At 58.9% G+C, this 26,799-nt stretch overlaps 1 protein-coding gene across 5 annotated transcripts in view; it reads right to left on the reverse strand.

Annotated features, from left to right (window-relative positions):
* Window positions 1–26,799, reverse strand: part of SHANK3 (SH3 and multiple ankyrin repeat domains 3) — a 57,655-nt gene continuing 30,856 nt past the window's right edge. Inside the window, exons 18-23 of one of the 5 annotated variants that reach the window (XM_055251942.2) lie at window positions 21,583–21,606; window positions 18,291–18,421; window positions 17,601–17,685; window positions 10,653–12,906; window positions 2,400–2,481; window positions 1–2,255 (exon numbers count right to left, since the gene is read on the reverse strand). In XM_055251942.2, coding sequence (XP_055107917.1) covers window positions 1,890–2,255; window positions 2,400–2,481; window positions 10,653–12,906; window positions 17,601–17,685; window positions 18,291–18,421; window positions 21,583–21,606 — 2,942 coding nt within the window. In that variant the 3' untranslated portion in view covers window positions 1–1,889. Of the gene's footprint in view, window positions 2,482–10,652; window positions 12,907–17,600; window positions 17,686–18,290; window positions 18,422–21,582; window positions 21,607–26,799 lie in introns of all 5 variants that reach the window. The other 4 variants (XM_055251943.2, XM_055251940.2, XM_055251944.2 and 1 more) reach the window with 4 other exon arrangements.

The following is a 26,799-nucleotide window of genomic DNA, read 5'->3' on the forward strand; positions in this document are numbered from 1 at the left end:
TTCATTTCTTATAAATTTATTACATAATAATATTATAATTATTATCAATAATAATAATATAAGAAACATAGATCTCTGTGGGGTGTATCACAACGTCAGGGTCAGGAGGCCTCAGGACTGGAGCAGGGGGTGAAACCCCCCGGATGGAACTCCATACAAAAGGAGCTGAAGCGGAACTGACCCTGTAAAGTTAAAAACCCAAATTGAACGGAACCAAAACCCACAGGTGAGTGTGAGACCGAGTGTGTATGTGGCAGTCTGTTACAGTGACTGCTGCTGTGTGACCTGGACTGTTGGCGGAAGGGTGAGTGGGTGTGACTCTGTGCCCAGGGAGTGGGGCCGGTGGGCCAGGGCGGGGCGGGCAGGCACAGACCGGCGTGCCAGGCCCCTGGGTTGTGAAAACTTCTGTTTTCTTTTTTTTTTATTTTATTAAAAAAAGCTAGAAATATAAACAGAAACTTGTGAGTGACGTGGATGGAGCTTAGTCCAGACTCCAAACCCTAGGTTTAAAAACGTCCCAGGGCCCCCACCCCACAGGTCATTGCTGAGTGTGAGGAGTCACAGTGTGGGGGGCTGGGCACCCTCGGGGGTCTTTGACTCTCCCCAGGGCCTGTGGTGAACTGACTCTAGGGGTCCCCCTATGATGCCCTCAGAGGCCCAAGGTGGGGGCGCTGCCTCCAAGGGGCCCTTGGGGCCTCCCCAAGCAGCAGGGATTCACCAGGGAACCCCGCTCAGGCTGGGTGAGGCTCTGGAAGGACAGGCTGGGCAAACAGCTGGACCCAGGGTGCAGGATGGCCTCTGGCTTTCTTTGGAAGAGGAGACAGGGTGCTTTCACAGGCACACCCCATGCATGCACACTGTGCACGCCTCCACAGCCCCACGCTAGTCCAGAGCGGCCCCTGGGCCACTCAGTAATCAGGCACACACATGGCTCCCACGTGCTCAGACGCACCCAGTTTCACCCACACACATAAAGGGCAGGACAGGAGACTTTGGGGTCCAAGGCAGGGAGGCTTCTCTGCTGTAGTTGCCCAAGAGCATGAGGACCGAGCTGGCCCCCTCCTTGGGAAGAGACCCTGTGAGGAAGATGGCTGCGGTGGAGCGGCAGGGCCCTGCCCTCATCCCCCCGGCCGATGGTCTCCCAGGCCGGCTGGTCCCGCGGGTGCACAGCAGGACCCGCGGCCTGCCGCCCCTCCCCCTACGAGCAGCACCTGAAGGGTCGGTGGGGCACACGAGCTCAGCGAGGGGAGCGGCCGAGCTGGGGCCCCAGGGCGGGCCACTAGGGCCCTGGCCAACCCCAGACCAGCTGGAGCGTCCCCTGCCCCGTTGTGGGGTGGCAGTGGCAGTGAGGGCCGGAGATGGAAGACTGGGCAGCTGCAGTGGGACCAGTGGAAGCAGAAGGGAGGGGAGAGGAAACTATTACGGACAGAGATATTTGTTCCTTTTCTCGTTCCAAATATAGAGTGGATTAAAATATGCAAAACAGGGGGGCTCCTTGGCCCCCATCGAGAATCCCAATGTCTCCCCCCTCCCCCCGAGTCACCAAGGCGGGTCCTGACCTCGCATGCTGGACTAGGTTCCCCCTCTGGGAGAATGGCCACCAGGAGCTGTGAAGGAGGTGGTCAGGCTCGAGCACCCCACCCCCGGCACCTCCCGCCCCAGCCTCCCTGGTCCACGCCCTTCCTGACTGTGTGCTGGGTGGGCTGGGCGGCCGGTGAGGGCACTAAGCAATGTACAGGGCGAGTCTCCGAGCAACAGCAAACAGGACGATTCATGCAACATTCCTGGCCCGGGCGCCGTCGTAAGGGGCAGGCCGAGCCCGCGGCCCGGGGTGGGGGTGGGGGGCCCTGCCGGCAGGGCACGGCCGGGGCAGGAGCGGGGGTGGGGCGTCAGCTGCCGTCCAGCTGCCTGAGCGCGCGCTCGATGTTCATGCGGTGGCCCACGCGCGTGACGCCCAGCTCCACGAAGTCGTCCTTGGTGAGCGCGGGCAGGTGCGCGCCTTCTATCTCATGGTCCTCGAAGCGGTCGCGGTGCTCGCCTAGGTGGATGCTCTCCAGCCAGTCGCCCACGTCGAACTTGCTCCAGAGCTGCAGCGGCTTTTGCTGGAAGGGTCGGCGTGGGCCGGGGGCGCCGGGGCCAGGGCCGGACGCGGGCGAGGGCAGCGGCGACGGCGAGGGGGAGCGACTGCGCGCGCTCACGCTGCGCACCACGAAGCGCACCTCCTTGGGCTCGTGCGGGATGGAGAGGCTGGACGACTTGAGGATGGTGGGGGGCGTGAGGCCGAAGGGCCGCCCTGCGCCCCCCGCGCCCGCCCCCAGCCCCTCCACCCGCTCCAGCGACGCGGGCTTCACCGGGCTCGGGGCGCGTCGCGCCACGGGGTAGCGGCCGCTGGGCCTCACCGAGTACGAGGCCCCGCCGCCCGGGCCCACGGGGCTGCGCTGCGCTGAAATGGAGCTCAGCTCACCGAGGCTGCTGAAGAGCCTGCGGAGGGAGAGGGGTCAGCGCCAGGTGAGGGGCGCACAGCCAAGGGGGTACGGGCGGAGGGGAGCGGGCAGGGTCCAGGAGGAAAGGGGCTGGGGCTGGGGCTGGCGGGAGTAGCCCGGCCAGAAGAAGCAGTAAAGGGTGGGATCCTATGGTTACCCTGGCCCTTTTCTTTGGCCCCTGGGACCAGAGCCAGTGACTGGCTGGAATATGAGGAATGACTGGTGGCCCCCTCCACTCCATCCAGGCTCCAAGTGCAGCCCAACCAAAGAAAAGGCAGCCTCTCATGGCAAAGGGCTGGCTTGTCCCTCCTGCCAGCCTCCGACACCGGCTCTGGGCATGGCGGGATCCACAGATGCCCGTGGACGGTAAGACTTGGGCAGTACCCTTCACCGCCCACCCCCCAACACAGCTCTGCTCTCATGAGAAGACCCAGGGGATCCTGGGAAGGTTCCAGGGACAGGTGAGTCGTGATAAAGGCTGGCAGCAGCACGAGGATGAACAGGTCCGTAACACAGGAGACAGACACTAGGCAGGGCTCGTACCCGTATGGAGCAGCAGCACATGCAGGGCAGGTGTGAGGCCGTGCACACCCACGACACAAAGGCAGCCTCCTGCACAGACAGCACACAACAGCAGCAACGGTGCCCACACGCGTTACAGACGTGCTGCAGTGGCAGCAGCACACACACGCAGACACGCAACACGCACACATGCACGCACGCACACACACAAGAACCGATGGCAGCTCACTTCCCAACCTCACCTGACAGGACCCTAGAGCTCTAGCCCCTCCTTGGCTCTGCTGTGGTGGGAGGCCTACCTGGGGTGATAGCTCCAGAGAAAACCCACTCCCATGTCCTCCCATTCCCATCCCTGTCCCCACTGTGTCAGGGGAAGCCTCAAGGGGCTGTCAGTGGCACCAGAGCCCCTCACAGCCACGCAGAGCAGAGACCCAGGCAGACAGGCACAGCGTGTGGACAGCAAGAGGCATGGGATGGGCATGCTCACTTACACAGCCGGCGCTCGGGACCACGGCGCAGCTCGACAGAGCAGCCACATGCAGATGGGCAGGAGAGAGCAATGAGAGAGAGAGTTAGCCGGCCAGGCCCACGCGACCCACAGCTGCAACCACACAATGGGCAGCCAGGTGTGGAGGGAGGAACTCGGGTGCAGAGGGCCCAGCTGCTGTGGGAGGGACAAAGCTGGAGCTGCTGGTGGAGAGGCGCCTGTGCGAGTCTCCCAGTGCAGGTGAACCACAAGCGTGGCTGCAGTGCTCGGCAGGTGCCTGGCGCCTGGGGGTGCTGAGCCCCTGACATCCTCTTTGGCTGGGCCCCTCTCCAGTGGCCCTCCCACCCCCTCTCCCTGCCCCTGCCCAGGCTGAGTCCCCCCACCCCAACCTCTGTGCTGTCCTCACCACAAAGCATCACCAGTGCCTGCCCCACAGAGGCATGGGACTCCCCTTAAAGCAGGTTTCGTCTTTTGTCTCCCACCTGTGAGAGGTCAGCCCTCTGTGGAGATCTGAGCTCTGTCTCTCCCATGGGACCTCATTGCTGTCCCTTCCTCAGCCTCTGTCCCTACTGCCTCCTCCCAGCTGCTCAGATCCAGAGCAGAGCTTCCTGAAGAGGCCACACTGTGCCCCCAGACAGAAAGGGGCTTCAAGAACACCTGAGGGGGCCTCACACAGGCACCAACCACTAGAATAAGCTGTCTTTGCTCCCACTGGACCTGGCCTCCATGGATCCACCTGCACAGTGGGGCAAAGTGGGGAGGCAGCCAGGGTTCAGGGGGATTCCCGAGGGGAGGTGCCAGGTAGTGGTGGGTGAGGTGGTCCCCTGGGGGTGGGTGCCCAGGTGGTGGTGACTGCTGGAGGGGCTTGCCAGGGGAGACTCCGAACACTCAGAGGGGCCTGACTGTGGACACCCAGAGAGGAGCAGGGCCAGGAATATGCACTTGGCCTCCGCCCACCAGCCCCGACACAGTGGCCCTGGCCTGGGGACCTGTATCACAGGATGGACACCTACCCTGGCCCTGCCCCTGCCCCAAGGCTTAGCTTTCAATGGAGTTGTGATGGCAGGTGTACCTGGAGTCTCAGGTGTGACTGAAGCACACTGAGGAGTTGCAGGACCACAGCAGTGAAGGCAGAGGCACAGGGCAGGCGCGGGCAGCGCAGCCGGGAGGCTCGGCCGGAGCCCAGAGCAGGGTCTGGGCTCCAGGAGGTCCAAGCTGGGCAGAGCAGAGTTGTGCCTGTCTGGGTAGTACTGGCAGGGGCTGAGCTGGAGACCTGGGCAGAGGGCAGGCTGGCTCCAGAGGCACCCAGGGAGCCAGGGGCCCGAGGGCAAGAGATGTGAGGAGAGCCAGCCACATTGCTCCCGCCTCCCAGAGCACGCTGGAGACGTCAGGAGGCCAAGAGAAGACACCCAAGGAAGGCCGTGCCCGCCAAAGGCCCCGGGGCACAGGAGGGAGGGGCCTGGGGTCACCCACGGCCCAGGTGTCTGCTTCTCCTCTTTCTCTTGGGGAACAGGTACTGCCCACACCATCCCCGGGGCACAAACCCAAGCAGTGTCCATGTCTGACTTCCACGTTTCCATGGCCTCTCTGCACACCCACTGTCACTCTCAGCCGTCTGGCCACCTCCCTGGCCAGGCTCTGGCCGCCAAACAGCCGCATCACAGCACCTGCCAGCCTCCCAAAGAGCTTCTGGGCCACCCACCCTCTAACACATGATACTTCACCAGGCACCATCACCCACGAACACCTCCAGCAGCCGCCCTGAAGAAGCTGAGTCCAGATCACGCTGAGGCCCCCACGGCCCCATGTCTTTCCACCTACATTTGAATCCTGCACTGTCTCACTGTTTCCCAGTGACTCTCAGCCAGTGAGAGATGTCTGGCCTTGCCACACCCTCCCCACTCCGCCCTCTGCCCCGCAGTTGCCCAGGCCACAGCAAGACCCCGCTGCTGACCTGTTCGTGTTTCCCTTCAAGACATTCTTTCCCAGGCCTCTTCCTTCCTAGGTGGATTTTCGGAGCTCCTCTGTTAGTTTGCAGTTTCTCCTGGGCAGCGTCATCCACTCACACCCTTTGCTATGGCCAACGTGCCCAGGAATGCGACATGTGAGACCCAGACAGTCTCTGATGAGTCCAACACCTCTACTGGGGTATCCACACATGTCCCTCCATCCCCAACTCAGTGAACGGCACCCTGTCATTGCCACACACAGAGCCTGGGAGCCACCATCAGCTCCTCTTTTTACCCTACAGCCAGTGACTAACTCCTAATATCAACCCAGACCTTCTCTTTACTCCTAGTCATTTCTGGATCCAGACCGTTCATGGTCTCAGGCCCTTCACCCGACTTCCTACCAGTTCTCCTTGCCTCCTGATACCTAGCACAAAGCCAGGAACACGAGACGCACTAACAAAATGCAAAAATAGTATGACATGTCCCTGCCAGGCGTGCCCAACTCGGTCAGCCCCCTGGGGCCAACAGGCAGGAAAACGTCCACACGCGGGCCCTGGATATGCCTCGGGCCTTCTGCCACTGCAGTCACGTGAGGCCTTTTGCATACTAGGGGCTTCATTAAGGGAAGTAATTCTCAGAGGGGCACAAAACCAGACATGGGCTCTGAAGCTCCCAGTGCATCCTCTGCGGTAACACATCTTGCTCCTCGGCACCCCGCCTGTTCCCAGCTCCAGCTCTGATGGGCCCCCATGTCCTATGACCCCTCCTCTGTACCTCCCTCCTATGCCCCGAACAGGGTTCAGGGATCCTGGGAACACACCTGCCCCAGCTGCATGTGGCCTGCAGGGGCCCCCACTGGCAGGTATGGGACACGTTCAGTCTGGGTTTCAAAGGAGCAGGCCCTGCTGGCCATGGCCCTGCTTACCAGTGTGATCCACCAAGCACACAACGCCTTGTCCAGATCCCTGACAAACATATTAGCAGGCAGGGTCTGCAGCAGGCCACCAGGGCAGGGTTTCTTGACCAGTTTGAGGAACGCGGGTCTTCCGGGAGATCTAGGAACTGACTCTAACAGGTCTGGAGACCATGGCACACAGTGCCCTCCTCCACACAAGCTGTCAAAGGCACCAGAAGTACTGCAGCAAAGAACCTCTTTTTGTGTTTCCAAAGCTATTTTGCCATGAACTTTACCTACAAAACCAGATGTGAGGGTCCCATGGAAAGCTAAGTGCCAAGGCAGACGTGAGCCTTGCTGTGGACCTCAGAGCCCACACGGGATTCAGATCCGAGCATGGGGCCTGGAAGACAAACGTGTGGAGCCAGGGTCTCAGAGACAACTGTGAGCCTCAGACAGATGGGGTGCCTGTGGCCAGTTGTGGGGCTCGGAGTCAGGTCTGAATCATGCCCAAATGCAGCCTCAGAGTCAGGTGTGGGGCCCAGAGACCGAGGAGGGGCTCTGGGCAGATGAATGGTCTGTCCAGCAGAGCTAGACTTGGAGCTGGGAGCACAGAGCAGGTGGACAATCTGGGATCAAGGATTCAAAAGGCCAAAGGTCCTGGACATTCCAGGGGCAGCATGAGAGTGCCACATCCTCCAGGTTCCCCTGGAAATCAAAGGTGGCCCCAGAGCTGATCATTTTTCCACAGGTTACCGAGCTTTGGTTCCATGACATACAGGACAGCTTAACTTGCCCAGAAAGCTCTCAGGCCACAGAACACCTTGTGGCTAAAGCACATCAGGAATGAGCCATCTGTGGAGAAGGTGGGTGGGCATTCCCTTCCTCATGGTGTCAGTCAGGGAAGAGAAGGATGGGCCTGGGAGACAAACACTGTGGAACACAAGGGGCTGGAGACACAGCTCAGGGTATGGCCCTGAGGGTGACCTAGCACCTCTGCCAGGACTGGCCCTGAGAAGGAAGCAGCCATACCTGGATGTCAGAACCTCCCATACTTTAGACAGTTCCACCAGCAGTTTTATCCCTAAGTGAGGAGTGAGTACCAGACTCCAGCCATTAGGGGCTGCAAGACAAGAGCTGACAACAGCCACAGTGGGCACACGAAGGACCAGATCTGAAACAGGACTGGACTCAGACATCACTAAGTGTCCTGTGCTCCGCCCCGCTGCCTGCAGCCAGAAGCACCAGAAGTTAAGGGCCCAGGGTGGGCAGTGGGGCCCCCTCCAGTGGCTGTATTTTAGCCCAGGTCTGAGGGCAAGAAGGGGCACAAGAGGGTGAAAGGAAGAGTGAGCTGGAACAGAAGGTAACACAGAGGCAAACTGAGAAGGAAAAGCAGGCCCGGGTAGGCCACTCAGGTGGCACCAGGTGCCACTTATGACAAACATGACCAGTAAACAGAGGAGGTGAGTCTGTGCGATGCACACACCTGCCACTTCTGTGGAGGGGGATTACTGGGCAAAAGCCCATTGTGTGTCATCAGAAGGGGTTTCACAACAGCGGCCCTCGATTACGGCAGCCAGAGAGCAGGGCTCGTGGTCAGGCAGGCCACTGTTTTCTGTCTGCAGGGAAACTCTCCAGTACCTCAGTTTCATTGTATGGAACATGGCGATTCTTAGGGTCCGTCTAACGGAATGGTGTGAAGACAAACTGATACGGCAGGATCGTCTCCGATGCTGCATCCAACAGGCTTGTTTTCCCACAAAGGACTCTAAGACCTCGCCTAGGTGTCTCAGTGCCCGGGTGTCAGTGACAGCAGAGACGATGGCAGCTCACACCCGTGAGGGTCCACAGGCCCCAGCCCTGGGCCTACTGCGTGCTTCACAGGCGAGGCCGTGTGCGGACTCGCGACAGCCTGTGCAGTCGGCTCACTGTAAATACACCTCGCAGGGGAGGGAGACAGCACTAAGCTGTGACCTGCTGGGCACCGACATCAGGGCCCTCTGATGGCTCCAAGCCAGTGACCGGCAAGGAAGTGAGTTGCTGATGCCAGTGGGGGCCGTGTCACAGGAACACTGGTTGTTACAGGCTGTCCAGCATCTGGTTACTCCAGGGCCAGCACTGGACCTTCCATCTGGAGAGCCCCCTCCCCTCACTCTCAGCACCTGCTTGCTAGGTGGGCGGACCCATCCCCCTGGCTCCTGGGAGAACAGAGGACTCAAGCCTGGCCGATGACAGCCCTATGTCCCCAGACCCCAGTGGTCAGTCAGGGAAAAGCAGAGGACCCACATGAACCCAATCAGAGATCAGAATTTTGCAGGAACTACTGAGTAAAAGAACAGACATCACGTAAGGGTCAGGGCTGCCGGTCTTGTCCTTCCCCATCCCACACCTGAGAAAGAAAAACAAACAGGGTCCTGGTGAAAGCCAGAGCCAAGGGCTAAGAGAACCGTACCCTGATCAAGAAGAACGCTAAAGAGCACTGTGGGAGGATGAACTCAGAGAAGGGGAAGTGCCAGAGGTTCCGGCTGAGGAATCCCCTGACCCTGCCCGGCAACTGCTGCAGCTGCCTCGCAGGAGAGACAAGGCCAATGAGGAGACCTGGGCCCACCGGAGCCCGAACATGGGGGACCGACACCTGATGAGTCTGAACGCTGAGTAAGTCCTTCTGTAGGTTTTTGTCCTGAGCCACCTCCCTAGATCTCAAATCACAAAAGACAGCATTTGCATTTGCTTTGTTCTTTCATCCATTTAAGAAATGTTTATTGAAGGCCTGAACCAGGCCAGGCACCGTGCTACGCACTTTTTAAAATGGCTTTGATTTTGGTCAAGACCAAGAGGCAGAGAGGAGCGGAGGGAGAAGCAGAGAGGGAAGACGGGGGCTGGTCAGGTGTGGGTCAGGAGACCCCAGCCTCAGGGGTCTGGTCCTGTGCAGAGGCCTAGGACCAGGCTGCTCACTCTGTAACACCCATTCTACGGGCACCTTCAACACTGCACTGCTGGGAAGAGGGCTTTCCAGTTTGGCTGGGAGTTGGAAGAGGCTGAAAGGGGAGAGGACCCCAGAGCAATTCCCCAGGATGACAGGAGCTGGAGGTAGCACCCCGGGACCTTAGGAGAGGCCTCATGAGCTTCCCAAGCTCCCACCTGTCTTTTGAATCCTGAACTAAAAAGGTAGAATGACCAGGCCTTTGTAAGACCTGCAAAGTCCTTAAGTTCTGAACATGTTGCTACGCTGTGAACTCTGTCCTCCAAGGCTGACAGTACAGGGCCCACTAGGTTGGTCTTCCGGGCGGCAAGAAGGAGTCCAGAGTTGGCATCCACATACCACCCCCCCAGACCCAAAGAGGAGAGGGAAGACCTAGGGGCACAGAAGGCAAAAGCAGCTTTAAAAAGGCAGACAAGGGGGCGGGTGGGGGATGACCGGCTCTGCCACCAGCATCCGTGCAGCCCACGGGCCTGAAGGGCTCCTCTGTGGAAGGAGACTTGGGAGTCGGGTCCTCAAGGAAAGACCTATGGGATCAGCCCAGGGCTCTGGCAGCTGTGACAGCCTCAGCAGCAAGCCAGGCCCCTGCTCAGATCCCTCTGGGTAGAGGCAGGACAGACAGGGAAGTGGTGGGGAGAAGGCAAGAGGGCAGATGGAGTGCAGGGAGATGGCGTGACTTCCATCTACCTTCTTACTGCACTTTAGAAATGACACACGGGAATCCATGTCTAACGGATTCTAAGGTGGTGCCAAAAGACAAATGTTTCTGGGATGGGAAACCGGAAGTTAGTGGCAGATCCCCCAAAAGAAAAGGAGTCTGTGTGCTCCAAGCCGCCAAAGGAAGAAGGCAGGAGGCAGCTCTAAGGCAGAGGGTATCAGCCACACTGGGCAGCCACGTGGCCACAGAGAGGATGGGAGGAGGGAGACGTACCTCCAAAGTAAAACACAAAACCACCCTTAATGGTAAAGACAGCCTGCGTCGGGAGCGAGAGAGAGAACCCACAGAAATCCCCGGGGCCAAGAGCCTCCAGGAGGGACATGGAGGCGCTCACGCCCAACCTGAGCCTCTGAGGGGGGCCCGGCTCCCACTTCTGGCACCAACAGGGACACAGTGAGCAGCAACCCTGATGTGTCAGACGCCCAGAAGAACCTCCTCTCTCAGGCAGGCCAAGCAAGACCGGATTCAGGGGTGGATGGCGGGGGCGGGTTGGGGGTTGCCACAGAAGGAACGGAACAGAACAAGGAGGAACAGGAGAGCCGGAGAACAGACAAGAGGAAGGACAGAGGGGGCCACGGACAAGGCACGGATCCCTCCCCGCACCGCCCTGCTCACCGAGCTGCTGCGATGGGCGACTTCTTGGCAGGGTCCAGCAGGCTGCCCAGGCCACCAACTGGTTCCTCCCCCAGGGAACGCGTGTCTTTGTTCAGCTGCTGCAGGCGGGAGCTGAGCTCACTGATCACAGTTGGTTTGTCGTCTTCAGGCCCAGGGAGCCCCCGGCTCTCCACGGGGTCCCCCCATAGCTTGGACCTTCTCTGGAAGAGGTAGCGAGGGCGGGCAGGCCCGGCGGCAGAGGCCAGCCCGGCAGAGGCGGCATGGTGCTGCTGGGCCATGAGCTCGCTGTCCGAGGACTGCTTCAGCAGCGGGTCCCTGAAGGTCACCGGCCCCTTCCCCAGCGGGGACTTGAGCTTGGGCTTGGGAGGCACTGGTGGCTTCTCGAGTAGAAAAGTGTGTCCGTCAGCGAAGGAGGTGTGGGTGTCAGTGAGTTCCCCGCTCTCCGAGCTCAAGGTGGACATGCTGGACACCGTGGAGATGGTGCTTGTGGTCTCCAGGTGGGGGTCGCTGGAGCTGCGTGTGTCAGCCTCCTCCACCCCGGAGTCGGCTGCAGACTCAGGGGCAGGGGGTGGCTCACTGCTGGGCTTCCCTGAGGCCGGGCTGGGCACCGTGGTGGGTGAGGGGCCCGGGCCAGCGAGGGGGGCGGCCAGCAGGACCCCGTTGGCAAACTCCTCAGGGGGTGGTACCAACCCAATCCGGGCCAGCTCCTCCCTGGTCTCCTCGTCGCTGGACGACAGCTGGGCGGGTGGCAGGTTCACGGCGAACACCAGCTCCGGCTCTTCCTCTGAGCTGCCCTGGCCCGGCCCAGCGTCTGCTGGGGTGCCACCGGGGGGCTGGGCCCGGGGGCTGGGCAGGGGCTCTGCCACAGCCGCCGACTGCATGGGGGCCGGGGCCAACTCCGGGGTGCCCGGGCGCTCCTCTTCGGCCCCCGCCAGCCTGCTGGGCTCCTGCCCGTTGCTGGTGGCGTGCACGACAATGAGGCCAGCTGGCCGCTGCAGGGATGTGTCCAGGACGCTGAGGATCATGGACTTCTTGTCCTCGGGTGACTTCCGCTCCTCTCGGGGGACCTTCTCTGCCTCCCTGCGAGCAGGCACAGGAATCCAGGCTGGGCTCCGTGGGGAGAACGCTGGGGAAGCCAGGGACCCTCGTTCTGGGTCCCGGGCCTGTACATCCACAAACAGGGGTCCGGGGCGGTCGGCGTCGGGACTGTGCACGGGTGTGGGGGACCGGGAGGGCGCCTGGGAGGCCAGAGCCCGCTCTCGGGCAGCCAGGGCAAGGGCCAGGGGTGAGCTGGGGTCCAGGGGTTTGCCGGTGAGCGGGTGGATGAAGGTGGAGCCCGAGGGCCCAAGGCTCGGGCCGCTGACCAATGGCTTCAGAGCAGACACCGGGGAGGGCAGCAGCAGGTCGCGGCCGGCAGTGGGGCCGGTCCCCAGGAGGCGCTCGTCGATGGAGCGGGAGGGCTGTAGGGATGGCAGATCCGCGCTGGGGGCGCTGCCCTCGATGGCGCCCACGGACAGGAACACAGTGGAGCGGCGCCGCTCCTCCAGCCGCCGGTCCTTGGCCGGGCCCGGGCCGCCGAACGCGAGTCCCGGGCCGTCGCCCGCGCCGTAGTCGAGGCCACCCGGGCGCGGACCTCGGTGGGTCGGGGAGGGCTCGCGGGCGAAGCTGCCGCCGCCGGGACCGGGGCTGCCCACGGCCAGGGCCGCGCGCTCCTGCGCGTCCTCCACCTGCAGCTGCTTCACCAGGGGGCTCTTGCGGCGCTGCGGCTTGGACGGAGCGAAGAGGCTGGCGCTGAAGGCGCCCAGGTTGGCGTAGGGGCTGTCGGGGCCGGGCGGCCGCGGCCGGCGCTTGGGTCGCTCGGGCGGGGTGGCCGCGGGCGGGGGTCGAGGGGCATCGCCCGACTCGGGCGCCGAGTCCTGCAGGATGATCATGGAGCGCGCGCGCTTCTGCCGCTCGGGATAGGGCAGCGGGCCGAGGGCCGCGCCCGGCTCGTACAGGCCGGCAGCCCCCGCGCCCAGGCGCGCCTCCAGGCCGGGCTTGAAGCTGGAGCGCACCGTGTCGTAGGCGCGGCCCGGCGGGGGCGGCGGCGAGAAGGCTGGGGGCGGCCCCGAGTCGAAGTAGTAGGGCGCGGGCGGGGGAGGCGGCGCGGTCTGCGGCGGGGGCGGGATGCCGCGACCCTCGCGCACCGGGTCCTGCATCGAGGTGCTCCGCGGGAAGCGCCCTTCCAGCAGGGACGCCAGCTTCTCGTCCTCCCCTGCGGACGGAAGGGCCGGTGAGCCCAGCCAGGGCGCTGGGCGGGGGGTGGTGCTGCCTTCGGAGAGGCTCCTGGGGACCCCGGCACCCCCTCCCACAGAGGCCAGCCTTGCCCCGACTCCACCCCGGGGAAGCCACCGTCCCGGACACAATGGACACCCGCGGCAGAACCCGGCGCGAGGCGCTAGAATGCTGGGGAAGATGGGGTTGGGGTCAGTGGTGGGCGGGGAATGGAGGGCAGGGGAGAAACACGGAGCCCAGAGCACGGGGGGCTGGTCCCCGGGTGCCCAAGCTCTGTGCCCCAGGCCCAGGGCTGCACGGGGAGCGCTCTTGTGAAGAGGACAGGAGAGAGGTGTGCGTTCAGTTACAGGATGGAGGAGGGCCCCACCAGGGACCCCTGAGAAAGGACACAAACTCTGACGACCTGGGTTGGGGCCAAGACCTGCCCAAGCCCAGGGTCATCAAGCAGGCCCTGAGAAGATATCCCAGGAAGGCAGGGACAGCCCCGCAAGACATGGGGACAGAACTGCTGAGGGGCTTGGAGGGGCCAGTACAGGGCTCCCCACCCCAGAATGAACAAGGCCGACGCAGAAGTATCAGCCCTGGAGGCAACCAGAGGTGAGAGGAAGATGGCCGGAAATGAGCAGGAGTGACACACCGGCAGGGTGAGGGGCAGCAGGGCTGTGGCCACTGGAGCCAGGCCTCCGACAGAGAAAGACCTAATGCCCACCCAGGTAAGGAGGTGCCCTGTGGAAAAAGCCGTGAGAGGCTCCTCCCAGACCCCCACATGGGTGGGTGATGCACACACAGTGGCTGAAATTCAGTAAGGTTGGGTGAGTGGGTGAAGGGAAGAATGGATGGCTGAATTAAAATGGAGCTGCAGGCTGAGCACCCAGCACGCTTCATTTTAACCCCTACTGGCAGCGTGACCCCAGGCCAGGCCCTGAGCCCCTTTGAGCTTCAGTTCTTTCATGGTCAAAACAGGCTTAAAATGAACCCCCCTCTGCAGGCCTTGCTCAGACGTCATTGTTGGGGTCCTGTGCGAGGGCTGGAGTGATCAGGGCCCTTGTGATCCTGCTGTCCAGCCAGAAGCTGACAACCTCCCGAGCAGCCCTGTGGACATCATGATGTGGACACACGTGCTGCAGGTGTTCAGTGAGGCTGCAGGGGGCGGAGGGCCCCACACCCACACACCCAGGTCTCATGGTGCTCCTGTTCCCAGCCTCACTCTGAGATTGGTCAACATTTTTATGAACTCGCTAAAATATAGACTTGCCTGTTCCTGATCACATCCTCCTCCAGCCACCGCAGTGCTAATGAGGCCTCCAATACTACACTGCTTCTTGCTGGGCATATCTCTTTGTAGCCAAGGTACCAAGGGTGGGCTTTTGTGTACAGACCTAGGCTTGAATTTTAGATCTGCCAGGAACTTCAGAAGCCTCTAGGAACTTCAGTTTCCTCAACTACTGTGGGGCGATTTCACCTTTACAGTACAGGGCTGAACTGCAGCAGTATCCTGGGAATGGGGGAAGGGGGCCGAGGTCATCATCATCGTGATTTTTAGGTCTGCCTTCCCCCCATCCCCAACCGCTGGACAGAGAAATTGTGCCCATTTCATCCTGGGTCTCCTGCTGCATTCCCTGCACTGTGTACGAACGCGCAGTGAACACCCACAAGCCTATATGTTAGATGGAGCGACGCAGAACCAGCGCACCTTGAGGATGCAGAAGGCGGGAGTGACGTGCAAAGATGAAATAAGGGGAAATTTAATGCTAATAGCATGCGAAGTTCTGACTTAGGGTAAAGAAGTCACTTGCCTCAGTATGGAATGGGGAATCTGTTCTGATACCATCTGGGGCGGGGGTGGGACCCCTTGGGGGCAAAGGCAGACCCTCTTTGTCTGCCTAGGTCATAGCAGAGAGCATTTCTCGAGCACCCACTGTGTGCCAACCTCAAGAGGCAGCATCTACGTCTACTAACACTGGCAGCTGCTGAGCACTCCCAGCATGCCACGTGGTCTGTGAGTGCCGCCTACTGGGCGAGCCTCAGAGTGGTCCTTGGAGGTGGGTAATAGGTGGTCTCCGTGTTTATGGATCAAAATCCTGATGTTTCAAGGGTTGCATCGTGTGCCCAGGGCAACAGAGCCAGGGCATGGGGCAGGGGCCTGGGGAGTCTGACAACCCAACCAATGTGCATGCTGGCGGCTGAGGCCCAGCAGGCCAAGAGGAGCCAAAAAGGAGCACCTGTCCACCCATCCATCAACCGAGTGCAAGAGGGTGCCTGAGGGACCGGTGCAGAACGGGCAGTCCTAGGAGAGTGGCTCGAGGCCTGCAGGGCAGGTGCATGGACCTAGACCTGCAGGGTCGGGCCCAGGAACAGCAAGAGTCAGAAGACTCAGGTCAAGGGAGGCAGAGACAATGTTTCCAGATGAAGCAGGAGAGCACTGGGGCCGATCTCCAGGGCCCCGAGGCAATGAGGAGTGCCCAGAGGGTCAAGCTGGACAGACACAGGTGATAGCAGCTCTGCAGAAAGCCTCATTTGGCCAGAGGGATGGACTAGAGGGCAGAGCCAGGGCAGCCAGTCATGAGAACAAAGCCATGGTCCAGCTGCCAGGTGACAAGACCTGTGCAGGGCAGGGCTGTGAGGCCACCCACCCGGACACGTCAGGTGAGGCAGAGGGTAAGAAAGAAACCACGGCCCTCAGGGCTTAGACCAGGGAAAGCAGGGGAGAGCGCTTCTCAGCTCCAAAGTAGCTGCAGCCTCACCAGCCTTCTTCCCCACAATCCCACCTACAGAAATAACTCTTGGCAGTCTCTGAGGGACCAGGTCACACACTCATATGCCTTTTCCACACTGCTCTGTCAGTTCACCCCATTATCCCCCAGAAACTCCCATTTATCTTACACATCTTAGCTCAAAAGTACCCCCACCGCAACATGCAGCCTTCTGTGACACCCAGGTGTGCTTGGAGCCCCCCAGTGGGCTCCACTGGTCCGTGAGCCCTGACACCCACCATGTGCCCGCTGAGCTCTCTGCACACATCACATTCCCCAACCAAGCCCCAGACTTGGCCCAGGACTGGCCTTGTGTGAACACAGATTGGCAGGGTCCTGAGGCAGGTGAGGAATCAGAGTTTGGGCAGCTGTGTGACCTTGGGCAGGTCATTTACCCTCCTTGCTTCAGTTTTCTCATCTGTAAAATGGAGGTACTAGTGGTCTCAATATGGTTATTCTAAGTATTGAATGCTCAGTGTCCAGCCCACAGTAAGTGCTGAGAGGTTTACTCCTAAGTGTAACAGATGGGGGGTGTGCTGGGGTTTGTATGGACAACGGACGGTCAAGTGGGCAGGTGTGTAGGTGGACAGATGCACAGGTGGGCAGGGGACGAGACAGTGGATGTCTGGAGGGATGCACCGTGGGCAGGGCTTGTTAGATGTCCCCATCTGGGTCAGGAAAGGAGACAGTGAGTGTGGGGTGTGATGGTGGCTGGGGGGTGGTGAGGCACAGAGGGGAAGGAGGCTGAAGACACAGCCTTGAAAAGCTCCCATATTTGGGAGGCTGGGGCGGCAGGGTTGAAACAGGTGCCACCTGAGAAAGGAGGGGAAAACCAGTAAGTATCGTCCTAACACTCTGGGGAGGAGCGTTTCATGGAAGAAGGAGCAAAGAAACCAAGTGCCAGCTGAGGTCAGCAGGAGTGCTGGCCACGCGTCCATGGGGGAGGAATGCCCTGGAGGCCACCAGTGACCCTGGTGGGAGCAGTTTCCACTTGGGTATGGAGAGAGCAAGTCTGCCGCAGGCTGAGGAGCAGGTAGGGGAGAGGCAAGTTCAGGGGAAGGGGAGTTTTAGGGTCAGGAACTTCACATGCACTTGGGCTGCAGGGGAGCAACCGCGATGGAGGCAGGTGAGCTGGGGACAGGGATGAAGCTGCCCATGGGAAGGATGAGAGGTGATGGGGAGGTGGGAGTGCCCAGTGGACAGGGAGTGTCAGCTGCCGGGGGAAATCTCTGGGTTGGGGAAGGCCTAATCCCCACACGTCCATCAACATATGAGATCCTTTAGCTGGGGCCAGGAAGAGACAGGACTCAGAGGGAAACTGGAAACCCCAGTTACCAGCAGGGAGAGGCAGTGTCCTTCACCCCCAAGTCCACCCTGCCGGCCCCAGCCCCGTTCCTCCCAACCCCACGCAGCCCCACAGCCCAGCCATACCCCAGCCCCATTCCTCCCAACCCCACGCAGCCCCATAGCCCAGCCATACCCCAGCCCCGTTCCTCCCAACCCCACGCAGCCCCACAGCCCAGCCATACCCCAACCCCGTTCCTCCCAACCCCACGCAGCCCCACAGCCCAGCCATACCCCAGCCCCGTTCCTCCCAACCCCACGCAGCCCCATAGCCCAGCCATACCCCAGCCCCGTTCCTCCCAACCCCACGCAGCCCCACAGCCCAGCCATACCCCAGCCCCGTTCCTCCCAACCCCACGCAGCCCCACAGCCCAGCCATACCCCAACCCCGTTCCTCCCAACCCCACGCAGCCCCATAGCCCAGCCATACCCCAGCCCCGTTCCTCCCAACCCCACGCAGCCCCACAGCCCAGCCATACCCCAGCCCCGTTCCTCCCAACCCCACGCAGCCCCACAGTCCAGCCATACCCCAGCCCCGTTCCTCCCAACCCCACGCAGCCCCACAGCCCAGCCATACCTACAGACTTGGTCCGTGGAATCCCCTTCCGCAAGGAGCCCGGCAGCTTCTCTGGGCCTGGGAGGCCCTGGCGTTCAAACAATGACTGTGGGGGTCAGGGAGGGGAATATGGAGGTTCCAGGGCACTGGGGGCCCCCAGTCCTCCTCCTAAGCCAGAGGTGAGACACCCCATGCTCTCACTCCAATGGCACTGGTGCCTGTAGGTGCCTGGACCCAGGAATCATATCTGGACTCTGCCCTCAGGGAGCAGGGGATGCAGCCCATTGGAGCCTGGGCTGTGTGGGCAGTGCAGATGGTGGTACAGTGTAGACGGTGTTGGGCAGGGTGGGTGCAGACCCTGGCAGACCCTGGGTGAGGGTGGGGGAGGAGCCAAGAAGGCGCCGGGTCGGCAAGTGGGCAGGGAACACAGACATGCTTTGTCGTGTTCTCAGCGGAGCTGGGGTACCTTGGTGGTCTCAGGCGTGAGACAGGGACTGCCTGAAGGCAGAGGCACCAAAAGCCACAAGAGCAAACCCAGCAGGTGCTGAGCTGTGGCCATTTAGGTGGCAGAGACAGCCCCAAGTCTCTGAGAGAGGCCATGGGGTGCACACACCCCTCCACAATAGCCTCTCACCTCAGTCAAGAGGGCCCCGGACAGTCTGACCCCCCTGCCTGCCCGTCCCAGTGCTCCTAGCCGCCCGTCGCCCTTACGCTAATCTCGGCGGGTGTGATCCTCCGACTGGTGGGCCTCTGTTTGACGGTGGCCGCTCTGGAGTCTGCGTCCGCGATGTCTGGCCTCAGTGTTGGCTCTGCAGCGGCTGCCAGCATCTCATCCAGCTTCTCTGCACAGCAAGGAGGCTCCATCTCAGCTGCCTGGGCCACCTCCTGCCCCACTGCCACGTCCTCCCCAACCCGGCCACCCGTGATGCTGACAGAGGCCACCACTCCCCTCCCTCCTTAAGCTCCCACCCCAGGCCCCCAAGACAAGGCCCCTCACCCCAGAACTCAGACCCCACCCCAGGCAGCCTCTCTATCCTCAAGGAGACTCCAGGTGACCCTCTGGACCTCACTTAAGGAAAGACCACTCTGACCATGAGGGAGAAGACCAGGGCAGGGGACAGACAAACAATTCAGAGACCACAGTCTCCCTGGATTTCCCTCCATTTCCCTTCGTCCTGTCACTGTTCTCAGCACATACAGGCCACTCTTGGCTATCTGTACCGCACTGGAAGGGAAGCTGTTCACAGCGGGTCACAGCCCGAGGACAGACCCTGATGTACAAGCAGGTTTCCACAAAAAGATCAAAGTGACTTGGAAACTCTGTTAAACTAATACATATATCTAAGGACCATCAGAGCTCTGGTCGGATGGCTCCCCCAGGACATCGTAGCTCTCGCCCCCTGTGGGTCCACTGAGGACCAGTGCGTAGAGCATGCAGCAAGGGCTGGGGCAGCACTCATGTCCACCTGGCTGCTGCACCAGCCCTCTCATTCAGCAGCCCCACTGCACCCATCACTCAGGCTCCACCCAACCCCAGGCCCTTCTCCACTCTTTGGGGCTATGCCAACCCTAGAGGGACCACTGTCTGGTCACACTTGTCTTGGCACCTTTCACTCTTGTCTTGGCCCCTTGTTGGAGAATTTCAGTGGTCAGACTGGACACATCCTACTCCTTCCAACTCCAGTCTGCGGCTGTTCATAGCACGTGCTGGTTCTACCTCTGCAATCTGCTTAGCATTGCTGGAAGGAAGTAAATAACTCCCCAAGACTGTCCTGTACCCAACCCAGACCAGACACACCCTGTACACTGACTCTGTCCTGACCTAACCTCTTTGTGACCTCTGTGTCCTCATCGATAAAACAGGCATAAAAACAGCGCTAGCTCACGTGTCTCTAGTGAGAATTAGCACAGAAGAAAGGCTTACAACTGTGCTGGCACTGGACACAATTTAGTACAATTCATGTCTGTGTGCCTCATCTCCCCAGACAGCTTGTGGGTCTGCAGGAGAGGGCAAATACTGTTCTCTGTGTTCCATCAGCGCCCAGCCTGTGTCCTGAACGACACAAGAGTTTACCAGCAAAACAGCCTCCAACGGCAGATATCTGGGCCTGTGCACAGCTCCCAGTGCCACCAGGTGACAGGGGCCCAGGTACAGACCAGGGGTTGCTCGTTTGAGGGGACTTCTCATTTGCTTCTGTCATGAAGTGAATGATTTCATTTTGGGAGTTGAAGTCACCAACTCCTCTCATCCCACAACTACACAAGGATTTTATCATCACCCTTATCCGACCCAGAGGCAAACTGAAGCTCAGAGAGAGAAATTGCCACAGATCTCTGACTAGGAAGAGATGACACTTAAGCACCATACTCCCCAGAAACTGCAGAAGACAAGACATGAATGGACAGAAAACTCCGTGAGGCACACACGGCTCGGCATCACGGGAGACACGCTGCCACCTGAGCCACGGGCCAGGAGAGGCTGTCTCTGTAGGTCCGGAAGACCCATCCCAGAGACCCAAGCGGGACGCACGTAACGTTTAGTGAGGCAGCTGTTTCTGGTCACGGGTGCTGGTGCTGGAGCCAGGTGAGAAGTGTTTCCAAAAGGGAAAGGATTAATCAAGAATTCTGCAAATTACAAACTGATGAGGTTGACATAAATCTCCCCCCAATATTAGAGAATATATTCTTAAATAAATTATTTTAGATAATTAAGGGAAATGAAGCCCATCAGGAACCGAGTGGACCTGCTCGCTCCCAGGGCCCTCTGGGTGCACCGCAGGGCACAGCTGGGTTTGCAGCTGTTTGATCAACAGGGCCCCAGCCTGCGGGATGATCAACCAGCCATCACTCCTTCCACAACTGGAGCAGCACCTGCGCTGCCACACGGCACCCTGGGAGCCCCACTAACGAGCTAGAGGGCAGAGCCAGAAGATTCCAGAAATAGCTTGTATGTCTGCCCCAAAGGCATGCAGAAAAGGTCACTGGAGGAGACCTTGTCACCTGTTTTTAATATCTGAGAAGACACTGGGGAAGCCCTTCACCTGGGCTGGGGCAAGAGGCAGCAAGGGGACCTCAAGAGGGCTGGGCCAAGGGCCTGGCAGGTGTCCTCACCCAGGGAAAGCCCAGTGGGTCAAGAGAGAGGGAGGGATGGGCATCAGGTACACGGATGTGGAGCAAATATACAGGCCTGGGTGGAGAAAGCCACCTCAAGCCTCTGTCTGGGACCTGATTCCCATCCACCCGAGAGGCAGAGGAGGCTGCCGGAAGCCGGGTCCCAGGACTTCACCAGACAATGGACCTCAGTACCCAGGCCCAGGTGACTGTCCCCACCTGAATGCTCCCTCCCCTGCAGCCAGGCTGAACATACAGGACATACAGGAAGTAGCCCCAAAGGTTAGAGGGAGGCCTGAACGGTTCAGGGGTCGTTGGCCAGGGGAGCTCCAAGCTCCTTCCCCAGTGCTGCGGGACTCAGGCCCCTGCTCTGAAGGGACCATCAGCTCTGGGCTTGGCCCGACAACCAACCAGCACGGGAGCAGGTCCCACAACCCAAGCACAGGCCCTGAGAGGACCAGCAGAAAGAAGCAATGCGCACGCCAACACGGCCCCGTCTCCCCGCTCCCTAGAGCTCCCCCTCTGGGACCCTCGGGGCCCTTTCCCTCCTGCTGTCCGGGCCGTGGCGCATGCAGCCTCCATGGGGCTCTCCCGGCTCCTCCCCACGGGCTGCCTCCATCAGGCTATCTGCACAGCTCACAGGCCCCAGGCTCACCTGAGCCCCCAGGGCCATCACCGTCCCAGAGGGTCACACCCCTGGGAACTCCCCATCCATCCTCGCAGGTCCTTCTCTCATGCCCCTACCAGATGCCCAGGGAGAAGGCCAACAGGAGGGTGCAGCCAAGGCTTCAGGGCCACCCTGACTTGCGCTGGAACCTCCTCACACACCAGCACTCCCCCAGACAAGGGTCAGGCAAAGCCAAGGCCCTGGGGACACAGGCAGATGACTCACCCCCTTTTCTTCTCCGAATGGAGGCTTGGAATCAAGAAACAGAGTAAAGGGAGTAAGAGGCAGGCTCGGCATCCGAGCCCCATTATCCACACTCATTTCCCCACCCCATCCCTCTCACCACCACCTCCCCCAACAACCATGACCTCCCAAATCTGCCCCCAGCCTACACCTCTTTATCAGACCACGAATAGCAAATCTGCCCAAATGCGGAGTCAGTTGGTACATGCCTTGAAAGCCAAGGAGGAAACAACCACAAGCAGGGACTTGTGTGTGTGCCACACGCATGCAGATGCACACAGTGCGTGTCTGCTCACCCACGCACAGACATGTGCCACACACATGCAGGCGCACACAGCGCACGTCAACTCACCCACGCACAGACGTGTGCCACACGCATGCAGGTGCACACAGCGCGTCTCCGCTCACCCACGCAGACATGTGTGCCACACACATGCAGGTGCACACAGCGCGTGTCCGCTCACCCACACACAGACGTGTGCCACACACATGCAGGTGCACACAGTGCGTGTCCACTCACCCACACACAGATGTGTGCCACACGCATGCAGGTGCACACAGGGCGTGTCCGCTCACCCACGCACAGACATGTGTGCCACACGCATGCAGGCGCACAAAGCACATGTCCACTCATCCATGCACAGACATGTGTGCCACACGCATGCAGGTGCACACAGCACGTGTCCACTCATCCACGCAGATGTGTGCTGCACACATGCAAGTACACACAGCACATGTCCGCTCACCCACACACAGACGTGTGCCACACGCATGCAGGCACACACAGCGCGTGTCCGCTCACCCCCGCGCAGACATGTGTGCCACACACCTGCAGGTGCACACAGCACGTGTCCACTCATCCACGCAGACGTGTGCCGCACGCACGCAAATAACACAGCACATGTCCACTCATCCACGCAGACATGCGTGCTGCACGCACGCAGGTGCACACAGCGCGTATCTGCTCACCCACACACACGTGTGCCACACGCATTCAGGTGCACACAGCGCGTGTCCACTCACCCACGCACAGATGTGTGCAACACACATGCAGGTGCACACAGCGCGTGTCCGCTCACCCATGCACAGACATGTGTGCCACACGCATGCAGATGCACACAGCGTGTGTCCACTCACCAACGCACAGACACACACACACACGGAGATATGCACAACTCCATCATGCTTGGCTCAGTCAAACGTTTGTTCAGAAAAAAGGCAAAACCCCATAGAAAACAAGTTCAGGTGTCGCTGAAAACCAAGGTGGTCACCTCTGTGTTCTGTTCAAAGTCGGTCTTAAAAGGCAGGGCAAGTGTGTTTGGCACAGAAACCTTTTCCAGGACAAGGCCACTCACACAGATGCTGGGTGTGGCACCTACCCTGATGTTCTCATCACAAAAGAAAAAGGGGCCCAGAAATTTCAGGGAAGTCCAGATTTCTCCCGGGAACGTGAATACACAGGAAGGGCGTGGACCCGCCAGGGCCTTCCCTGGCCTGGGTCTCCACTGACCTGTGGCCCCAGCACATTCCTGGTACAAGCCGAGCAGACATGCATGTGGTGACCATGAGAAGCCCCCAGTGCTGAGGGGAGGAGAGGTGCTCTGCCCTCTTCTCTCTCTCACCACCTGTCTCAGGACGGTCCCCACCCAGCCCCTTCCTCTCACTCCCATCTCTGCAACCCTTCATTTTCCAGGCACCAGCCTTTGCTCACCCCATTCCCCCAGAGGATACCCCTTCCCTCCCCTTCCTCCAACAAGGCCATGCCTCTCCCACATCCTCTGAGCAGCAAACAGCCACCTGGACAGGAGCCTGCACCTTGCACCTGCTTTCTCTGACACCTCACTTTCTTCTCTTTTTAGGTGTTCAGGCACTTTCTCGATGGACTATGGATCCTAAAGGGCTCTAACAGCTCTTGGCAGTGTGAGGCAGTTCTGATGTGTTCATGCCAGCAGTGACCAACAGGCCTCATTTCTATCTTCTGAAAGCAAAAACACTGGGTTGTGGGATGGTCCCTTAGGTACCTGGGGAAACCCTGATGCTGGCATGGCTTCCTCAAATCAGGCATTTCCAGGGGGGACTTCCAGAAGCCCTGCTGGTTTCCCAGGACAGCTGTCTCCTGGGGACAGGGTGGCTTCCAAGCTCCAGAAGTGTGGGTAGAGGCTCTGCACTAAGCTGTCCCTTCATCCTCCCCCAGACTCTGCTCAGGAAAAAGCCTGGAAAATGATGGTGGCCTGAGGCTGTGAGCAACTCCTCTGGGGTCTGCAGAGTGACTCCAGCAACCTGTCCCGAGGCTTCGTGCAGAAGAGGGAACACCCAGCCCAGAGGAGAGGGAAAGGAGCTTCTTCATCCACCAGTTTCTTCAGGTAGAAAAGCCCAGAGAGCAAAGCGCAGTCCTTTGGTCTTCACAGGGCAGAGTCCCTGGGTCCCAGGATTACAGATCTCAGGCTGCCCAAAGCCTCGTGGTGCTGAATAGAAGAGTCCCTTCTGAACAGGCAGCTGACTGCGGCTATGTGACAGCCTCTGGCAGGAGAATCCTGGGACCCAGCTGCCTACGGGTGCTGGCTTATTGATCAGTTTGGATCTTCAATTGACAGGTCAGCTCCCCGTGACTGACCTTGGACCCTTATGACCCTGGGGCCAGAAGTCTAGGATTAGCCTCTCTGCCTCACTCCTGAATGAGTAGGATTAGAGGGGTGTAGAATTCTAGGTGGAAAAGAATTTTGACTCCACACTTTGAAGCTCTTCTTCCATCATCTACTGTCATCTGCTATCACTGATGAGAAGTCTGTTGTCAGTTGGACCACTGCTGCCGTCTAAGACATCCAGCAGCCCATCTCTCTCTCTCTCATCATTTTTTGCTTTGTTTTGAGACAGGGTCTTACTCTGTTGCCCAGGCTGGAGTGCACTGGCATGATCTTGGCTCACTGCAACCTCCACCTCCCAGGCTTAAGCAATCCTCCCACCTCAGCCTCCTGAGTAGCTGGGACCACAGGCACGCACCACCATGCCAGGATTTTTGTGTTTTTTGTAGAGACAGGGTTTCACCATGTTGCCCAGGCTGGTCTCAAAGTCCTAGACTCAAGTGATCCACCTGTCTTGGCCTCCCAAAGTGCTGAGAGTACAGGCATGAGCCACCACACCCAGCCTCTCTCATTGTTTTAAAGATTTCTGCTTGTTCACTGCATTCTACAGTTTTACTATGAAAGATGTGGATACAGATTTGTTTTTATTTCCTTGCTGAGACTTGTATTTCTTTAAACTGAAGACTCATGTCTTTGTTCAGCTTTGGGAAATTCTTAAGCCATCTCATCTCCAAATATTGCTTCCAGGCAATATTTTATTTTTGCTTCCACGACTTGCATTAGGTAGATGCTGGGATTTTCCCAATAGTCCCACTGAATTATCTATGTGATTTTTTGTTGTGTCTCCTAACTGCTCTTTGATATTTTGTATCTCCTTATATTTCTGTGCTATATTCTGGGTAACCTCAGATTTATCTTCTAACTTGCTGTTTCTTTCTTCACCTGGGTTTAGTGTACTGTTTATCCCAGCTATGGCTTTCTTTTTTATCTCAATGACTATACTTTTTGTTTCAATAACAGTTCTTTAAGAATCCTTCTGGCCAGGCGCGGTGGCTCACACCTGTAATCCCAGCACTTTGGGAGGCTGAGGTGGGTGAATCACAAGGTCAGCAGTTCGAGACCAGCCTGGCCAACATGGTGAAACCCCATCTCTACAAAAAATACAAAAAATTAGCTGGGTGTGGTGGTGCGCGCCTGTAGTCCCAGCTACTCGGGAGGCTGAGGCAAGAGAATCACTTGAACCCGGGAGGCGGAGGATGCAGTGAGCGGAGATCGCGCCACTGCACTCCAGCCAGTAACAGAACGAGACTCAGTCTTAAAAAAAAAAAAAAAAAAAAAAAATCATTCTAAAATGTGCTTATTCTTTTTTTGCTTGTTTGTTCTGTCCTATTCTCTCATTAGTTCTGTTAGTTCTTTTAATCTTTGTGACAATTTACTTTATTTTAACGTTTCTCATATTCTTCTCTGATTTCCAGTTCTTTCGATGCTAATTCCAGTGTTTGGGCTTGGTTTTTAACCTTCCCGCTTCTCACAGGTCCAGCCACGTCTCCCAGCCTTGTGGGGGCCTCAGGACCCCAACTCCTTACCCTTGGGTACTAGATAATGAGCTATGGAAGCCTCCGGCTTTGGTTTCTCTCCTTTTCATTTTGAATTATCTATATGGGGTTTTTTTGTTTTTTTCTTTGGGTTTTATTTTATTTGGAATAGCTATGGTGAAAATTCTGACCATGTCAGCCCAATGGACGTTGGTAGCTGTTCTCCACACTGAACGAAACTGCAGTTAAGACCACCTGCTTGGCATGGGGCAGCTCAGCCTGTGGCCAGGACAGGGTCAGGGCTCAGTTCATGAGTGAGGTCAGGGATAATTCTGGGGACCAGGAAAAGGGTTCCTTCTATGGCTGGGGTAGAACCAAGACTGAAGCCAGGGATGGGGCTCAGCCTAGAACCAGAATGAGGTCCCTTCCTGTGGCCAGGACTTCAGGGTTCAGTTTAGGACCAGAGTTGGGGTTCCACGACCAGAGGCAGAGTAAAGTCTGGGAACAGAACTGGGTTCAGATCACAGAAAGAAAGAGCCTCACGCCTGTAATCCCAGCACTTTGGGAGGCCGAGGCAGGCAGATTACCTGAGGTCAGGAGTTCGAGACCAGCCTGGCCAACATGGTGAAACCCCGTTTCTACTAAAAATACAAAGAAAAAAAAAATAGCCGGCGTGGTGGTGGGCGCCTGTAATCCCAGCTACTCGGGAGGCTGAAGCAGGAGAATCGCTTGACCCCAAAAGGTGGAGGTTGCAGTGAGCCAAGAACGTGTGATTGCACCCCAGCCTGGGCAACAAGAGTGAAACTGTCTCAAAAAAAAAAAAAAAAAGAAAGAAAGAAAGAAAGAGCCTGTCAACTGTCATGCATAGTGGGACATGCCCATGACCAGGCTGTTGATGGCCACATGTATAGCACAAACCCACAGTGAGGACGATGGTCACACATAATGGGACACTCCCATGAAAAGGCTACTGACAGTCACATGTCAGGACATGATCAAGTATATCTGGACGTGCCCATGACAAGGTTGTTAATGAACACATATATAAGACCTGCCCATGAAGAGGCTGTTGATGGTCAACC

Source organism: Symphalangus syndactylus, chromosome 18 (genome assembly GCF_028878055.3).
Source record: "Symphalangus syndactylus isolate Jambi chromosome 18, NHGRI_mSymSyn1-v2.1_pri, whole genome shotgun sequence".
In the NCBI taxonomy this organism is placed as follows: Eukaryota; Metazoa; Chordata; class Mammalia; order Primates; family Hylobatidae; genus Symphalangus; species Symphalangus syndactylus.